The sequence below is a fragment of the Lotus japonicus genome, chromosome 4, assembly GCF_012489685.1.
Source record: "Lotus japonicus ecotype B-129 chromosome 4, LjGifu_v1.2".
NCBI classification, from domain to species: Eukaryota; Viridiplantae; Streptophyta; class Magnoliopsida; order Fabales; family Fabaceae; genus Lotus; species Lotus japonicus.
This window is the reverse complement of record NC_080044.1, coordinates 18,422,308-18,430,279: the sequence shown is the minus strand read 5'-3', so window position 1 is coordinate 18,430,279 and position 7,972 is coordinate 18,422,308. Positions and strand designations below refer to the sequence as shown.

The window sequence follows — 7,972 nt, the reverse complement described above, 5'->3', positions numbered from 1 at the left end:
ATATGTTCTACCACTCCTAAGTGGTTATTTCACATCTTATACAAGAGTGAGCTTTATGCCTTTTTCAATGATAGAGCAACAACCATGCAGTATTACCAGATTTATTTTCATGCACGTGAATGTTGCATATATTTTATGTACCTGAATATATTTACCATTAATTGACAAGTTCACTAAACTGATTAAACCGAAATCTAAGATTCTTAACTATGGCATCATGGATATCAATAAAAGAAGAGGCACATAAAAAACTATTTATTGAAAATAAGTTTAGATATTCAAAATCTTCAAAGACATTTATATTGTCAGTTGAATTTAACCCAAAAGAAAATGTCATCACTTAATTATTTAAAAATGAGAGGGTTCAATGCCCTCATCAATTTGTTATTTAAACTATAAATAACTGACTAGAAATTTAAAAAATTGTGACAAACCTTAGCAAATCAAAGAAAAAGGAATGAACCCTTCTATTATTGACTCCATGGATGGACCACCATCTCACGTCACTTGAACAAAGATCACACAAATCTCCTTAAACTGCAAAAATTAATAGACCTTTTCTCCAAAACCAACCAACTATGAGCGTCAAAGAACCCTGAAACTTTTTTCCCAACTGTGAATTACTGCAAACTAAAACCATATCAAACATGCTCTCCTCAAAATTGATTATCCTCCTATAGTCTCAATTTTTTGAGATAACTACTCCCTCGGACGTTGTTATCAGCATCCCTCCGACTTGAAACATGATGTCGAAAGCGGCATTGGGCACCATTTCTGCACCCCCTTGGGCTGTTATAGTATATGCATGCAGCTTTCTCGCTTCTGTGTCTCTCTGGTTCTTGGTGTCTAATGTCTTGTGCCGCTGATTTTGACTCTCGGAAGGAGCTCCTACTATCCTGCTTAACTTGCCTAGCTTCATCACGTCTCCTAACTAGGTTCTTATAATAGTCCCCATCATCCCTTGCAGCAGCACTTCCTGAAGAACTTGTATTAGATTGAGAAGCATGTAGTTTGGTTGTTGTTCTAGCAGTGGTTTGAGTCCCAAAAGTATTCAGGTACTTCTCGGTTGTGGAAGAGAATTGAACCGAGCTTTGTCCATTGGAAGAAATGGAGAATGATGCAGCTCGCTTAATCCCTGAGGATAATGATGATGCTTGAACTATATCTTGCTGAGGAGGAATGTTCAAGGAAACTGTAGTAGGCACTCCATTTGACTTGTGAATGTTTTCACTAACAACCGTTGCAGGCTTGAACGGTGTGTACGCAGGCCAAGACAACTGCATTTGAGGATCAGCAGTATTTGGTGCACACACAGGCCAAGACAATGGAGTAGATGCATCAGTTGTCGTCTGGTAAGAATCATGCATGAAATTCGCCATTGAATATGATGAAATCGCAGCCGGGATCTGAGCTGTCAGATTATTAGGTGCAGGATTCAATATTGTAAATGATGGAGCTGAAGGCATCACCACAGGAGAAGGTAATAAACTCGCAACACCTGTTAGTGGAGTAGTCCCAGAATAAGCTGCCACACCACAAGGTGGAGATGTAGACAATGGCATTAGTGGAATTGATGGAAAAGTAGGATTTAATCCAAAAGTGGATATGCTCAGAGGATTGTTTGAAGATGAATCAGTTCTTAAATTGGGTGGTGGAATTCTATTTTCAGTACTCAATCTCTCAACCATTTGGGGGTTATTAAATATTTTGATAAGTAGATCCACATCAATTGAGCTTCCACGTTGATTGATCTTTAATATTGCTTCTATTAGAGCAGCAACTGTTGCTAAGTCTTGTGCAGACACCCTAGATAAGTCGGTTACACCACCATCATCTAAAGAAACAGTAGAAGAGGAGGGGTTACAACCGGAACTAAGAGGAGTTGTTGTTGCTGATAGATGTTGTCGCTGCAATTTCTGTGAATGCATATCAGAGGGAGCATTTAACACTGTGCGTTCGGGCGAAATATCCATAGCCACTTCCTCCTGGACATCAATAGGAATGAGAGGGACGATATCAGAAGAAGCGTTATCATCATCATAATCCTCAGTCTCCTCAATAGGAATGAGTGAGACTATAGGAGTAGCGGTATCATCATAATCTTCCTCTTCCACATCCGAAGAAACCAAAGGGCTACACAACCAAATACCAAGTTAATAATGTTAGGAACAAGAAAAAATGAAGTATAGTAGTACAAAGCTTTAATTCTTAATTAACTTGACACTTTACCTTGGTGGAATGGAAGAAGGACGAGGATAATGTGCTTCAATCACTCTCAATTCTCTCAGCTTCTCAGTATCTTTCTCCTCACTTGCTTCACCGGCTCTAACAAACCAATGAGGACTAATAGCAAACTGCATTAGAAGTAAGGAAATAAACAAAGTTATAAGAGAATGTGAAACTAAAGAAACCAATTAGCTTGAGAGTGCATAATATGGAAATAATTGTTACTTGCCTGTGGGGGACATTCCCATTTAACCATTGTTTGGTCTAGGAAAGGACCACTTTCAAACCCAGGGGGTAAATATGAATCATTAGATTCATTAGTGCTATAATCTAAAATTGATGTTGGCATTGCTTGAAGATGATGATTACCGCCTTGCGATTTCCAGCCAATTTGTGAAGGGCTATCATCAGATGAGAAATATTTTACCTGTTGGGTCATTCACTAGTATTAGTCTCATGAGAATTCCCAAGCACAAACCAAGAAAGAGAATAAACTAAGATGTTCCAATTGGTTAGTGATAGTGACGCAGTGTGATCCAAATAACCGATTTCACTAAGTGGCATAAGACTTTTGTTGTTTGTTGTTGTTGGTTTTTGTTTCAATCAGTTAGTTGAGCAGTGAGCTACTTTGAAAAGAAAAGCTTTGAAAACTAATCGTGACTCAATACTTGTTGTACAATGAGCGAGAAAAGCTTCACATAATTGCAATTCATTTGTCAAATCCAGAAGCCAGATTTACATTTAAGAAAAATATGAATATTTAATTTAAAATTTAATGCTTGATTTCTAGCAGTCTCAGCTAAAATCTAAGAAAAACTTAATACTTGGTTAGCAGAACAATTTTTTACAGCTACCGTGCCACATTAAAGTAATAATAGCAAGAAAACCAAATAGAGAAGCTTTTAATCTTTCTAGCTAAGAACCTTTAAGCAAGTTAGTGAAGTTGTCTTGTATTTATCAAGAGAGCCACCAAAAATACCAATCATAGAACAAATATATCAAATGAGCTGTGAAAAATAGGGTTATCTTTATCAAACAATATAATTTAATTCAATTGAATGCGAACTGCAAAAACTATATAAATTTAACCGAACTTAAGTGTACATATGAAATTATATTATTCATGGATTTTCATGGAATCAACTTCATAATGGTACGAATTCAACTTCCCTAGAATTCTATAATTCTTGACAAGCAATATTATTATTTTTATTATTAGTATTATTATTATTATCATTATTAATATTATTATAAACAAGGTGTAACACAATATTAATATGAAGAAAATGCAGCTGTGGGGATAATTTAGAAACCAATAATAATAATAATAAAAAAAAAAGTTGAAAAAAGAACTTTATTGATGAAAAAGAATAAAATTTATTATTGATAAAAATAATAATAAAATTATTATTATCACTATTATTATTATTTATTAGTATTAATTTTATTACTATTATTTATTAGTATTAATTTTATTATTATTAGAGTAAAATACACTCACCCCCCTCAATGTTTGCAAGAATGACACTCCACCCCATTGTTTTTTAAAATCTACACTCCACCCCATTTTTTATAAAGGCAAAATTTAATGACGAAAATGTTTTCGTCACTAATAAAAAATAATTACTAATTAGTTAAAATTTAAATAAATTAAATGCATATACACTATCATACATCAATTTATGAAAATAATTTTACTGAATTAAATTTAAAAAAACCATCAACTCTGTCTGTTAAGTCCACGTCTCATTTATCTCCAAATCATATTTCTCACCACAAACGGTCACCACCAAACCTTTGCTCCCTTTAACACGACGACAACCATCCCAGAATGTGAAACCCCATGGCACCACCATGCCTCAAAGTTTTGTTGCGACCTGAACCCCAGAACGTGAATCGCACATCCCCAAAGCCACTTGTTCAACTACTTGTTGTGAACTTCACCCCTTTAAGTTGTGAGCGTACGCTTTGTTGGTTTAAGATGTTGGATTTTGTTAAAAACGGTGCTCCACCGCATCGTTGGGTTCTAGTAACCTCCGATCCACTTCATATTTCTTAATTTTGTTTCTCTATTTTCTTCACTCATTTGTGTTGCTTTTTGGGTCTACAATCCAATTTTAAAAATTGGAGGTATAAATAGATAATTTTGATTAAAATTGAATTATTACCAAATATGAAAACACAAGCATGTTTCATTATGTTTGAGATATGGTTTGTCAACCAGTCATGTGTGCTATTGCAGAATTTGCATTGTGAATTTACGGAGGAAGAACGCGATTGAGAGAATGAGGAGGACTGTGATGTTTTCATTTTTATATTTATTGGATTATATTGAAAATATTTTTTGAAATTATTGATTAACAATATAAATAATAACTAATTATTAATGAAGAATATTTTTCGTCACTAAATTTGCCTCTATATAAAATGGGGTGGGGTGTAGATTTTAGATAAGAATGGGGTGGAGTGTTATTCTAACAAAACTTGAGGGGGGTGAGTGTACTTTACTCTTATTATTATTATTATTATTATTATTACTATTATTATTATTTATTAGTATTAATTTTACTACTATTATTTATTAGTATTAATTTTACTACTATTATTTATTAGTATTAATTTTATTACTATTTGTTTGGATTTTCCCATATATGTTTCTGCCAAGCTGACAATGTCAAAGATAAAGATTGTTGCACATTACCTGACACTCTTTGCTTCGTTTATCCAACGAAACCCCTTTAGATTTCCTTGGCCGCTCCATGTTAAACACATAAGCTAGCTAGCACACTCAGATGAAGAATCTGAGCAAGTAACTAAAAATCAATCATTGTAAATGGGATCCAAAGAGAGGTTAATATGACAATTGAAAAAATTGAAATGAAAATAAACAAAAGCTTCGGATTATATTTTCTTACATTGTTCTTACGCAGCAGAGAAGTGCATATGAGAGAGGGAAATGGATATATGGGAATTCACAGAGAAAATGATCAGAGAGAAATGAAAACCCTAGTAGTGTGTTTGTGTGGATAGTGGTGGCTGACATTGGTTTTTATATTGAGTGAGGAGGGATCAAGGTTATTAAAACCGGACTGGTGATCAAACCGGTAAGGACTCTGGTTCAAGGTTCATTGGTTCAACCGTAGTTGAATCGTGATCCAACCAGTATTAACTAGACTGACATTTATGGTATTTCTTCTTTTAGGATTAACTTATCAGCATACAAAATTTCCAGGGACCAATTGGACCATTCACTCCCCAATAAATATATGGATATAATAATTTAAGATATACTTAATTAATATATATATATATATATATTGTTCTATATGATTTAAAAATTTAATGAAAAATTAGTTTAACTTTATTATTTTTTTAAAAAAACTCTTCAACTTGTAATTAATAATTAACATAATATTACAAATTTTTTAATAACTAACAAATATTTTTATTTATGTAAATGTAAATTTGATTTTAGTGACTATTATTATTATATTTGAAAAAACCCTCAAAGATAATTAATTAATATTGAATTTTAAATATGGAAATTGAATTTCTTACAATTATCAATTCATATAATGAATAAAATTAAAATTTATTAATAAATAAGAAATATTTTTATTACTGCAAAAGTCAAGTCATTTTTACTTTTTGTTATTATTATTATTTTTAATTTTTCCTCAAGTTACCATTAATAATTAATCTGAAATTACATAAAAAGAATAAATTTTAAAATTAAAAATTAATAAAAAATTGAAATTATAGTAAATTACATAAAATTTTATTAATAAACAATTAATATTTCTATTAATTTAATGGTCAAGTCAATTTTACTTATATAAAAATATACATAAAATATTTTTTATATTTTTTACTATGCTTTGATGGTTTTGGTTTTATTATTATTATTATTATTATTATTATTATTATTATTATTATTATTAAAATTCAAAGTCAATATTATTGATAACAAAGGATCTTTCACCCAAGATACTTAGATAAAGGTATAAAACATTATCAAAACAAATTTTCTCTCTTACGCATTATAACAGCGCAAAACCCTAGATCCAAAATTTATAGATTCTTGCAATAACAATATAAAAAGAGATATTTACAAGTTTTAGACATAGTCAAAAGTCTGAAAAATGTAAATTATTATTATTATTATTATTATTATTGTTATTATTATTATTGTTATTATTATTATTATTATTATTATTATTATTATTATTATTATTATTATTATTATTATTATTATTATTATTATTATTATTATTATTATTATTATTATTATTATTATTATTATTATTATTATTATTATTATTATTATTATTATTATTATTATTATTATTATTATTATTATTATTATTATTATTATTATTATTATTATTATTATTATTATTATTATTATTATTATTATTATTATTATTATTATTATTATTATTATTATTATTATTATTATTATTAAGGTCTATCACATTTGGTATACAACACATCTGCTATATAATTGTGGTGGTGCATATAGAAATAATTATTGGTAGATCCAACCCACTTACATCTGTGGGGATAATTTTGAAAACAAAAAACATGCTGTTATTATTCTTGCATTTTAATTATTACTATTTTGTTATTATTATTTATTAATGGTACTTTCATTATTATTTGACTGTAGTGTCCCATGTTTCTCCCAAAGCTGATGATGTTAGAGACAAAGATTGAAAATTAAAGGAGTAAAAAAAATTACAAAGAAATCTCATGTTGAAGAATAGAGAAACAGAAAGATCAATAAACGACAGAAAATTAAAACAAAACAAAAAACACAAAATTTTCTTAAACAATGAAGTTGGATAGAAGATTATTGCATATTACATGACACGGTTTGCTTCCTTTAGCCCACAAAACTCCTTTAGATTTCCTTGGCCCTTCCATGTTAAACACAAAAGCTAGCACACTCAGATGAAATATATGAGCAAGTAACTAAAAATCAATCAATATAAATGGGATCCAGCAGAGAGAGGTTAATCTAAAAAGGACAGAAAAATTGAAATGAAAACAAGAAAAAACTTCATATTATTTGTTATTACATTGTTGTTATGTAGCAGAGCAAAGCAGATGAGAGAGGAAAATTGATATATGGGACTTCAGAGAGAAAATGAGAGAGAAATGAAAACCCTAACAATGTGTTTGTGTATGGAGAGTGGTGGCTAACCTTGTGGTTTTATATTGAGTTTGCATCATTGAGGTTGAGTCTTGAGTGTATATGGTAAGAAGAAGAAGAAGTAAACTCATTTAAGCAGGTAGTGAGGTGTGCTATATTTTATTACATTGAGTCTTAGCTGGCATGGACACAATTCTCAAATTCCTATATGACACATCACACTAGCTTTCCCAATGTTTTTCACTTTTCACTGCAGTGATGCGCAAGTACTTGAGTACCACACCACAAAAGTTTTTAAGGTTGGCATTTTCCTTATAACATTTTCACTTCATTACTCGTATTTTTTTTAGTAGGAGGAGGGTTAGTTGTACTCTCTTTGATACTTTCATTCAAATATCCTTTCCTCTTTTAAGCTTTGTGAGCAATCTATGGATATGAGTTACTAAGTTTCTTTGTTAGAATTCGATGTAGCCTTTAACTATGATTTGTTCTTCTTGATTTTTATATGAAAATATCGTTTCTATTACATGATTCAATGGTTTTCTCTTATTCTTAATGCTATGTTTTAGTTTGCGCACGTAGAATATATCA

At 30.4% G+C, this 7,972-nt stretch overlaps 1 protein-coding gene across 1 annotated transcript; it reads right to left on the bottom strand.

Moving 5' to 3' along the window:
* Positions 1–674: 674 nt before the first annotated feature.
* LOC130712410 (zinc finger CCCH domain-containing protein 68-like) lies at positions 675–4,987 on the bottom strand. The gene is made up of 4 exons (XM_057562244.1): positions 4,928–4,987; positions 2,456–2,653; positions 2,230–2,354; positions 675–2,133 (listed from the first exon to the last, which is right to left on the bottom strand). The coding sequence occupies exons 1-4, from the start codon at positions 4,985–4,987 to the stop codon at positions 675–677; spliced, it is 1,842 nt and encodes a 613-aa protein (XP_057418227.1).
* Positions 4,988–7,972: the final 2,985 nt, after the last annotated feature.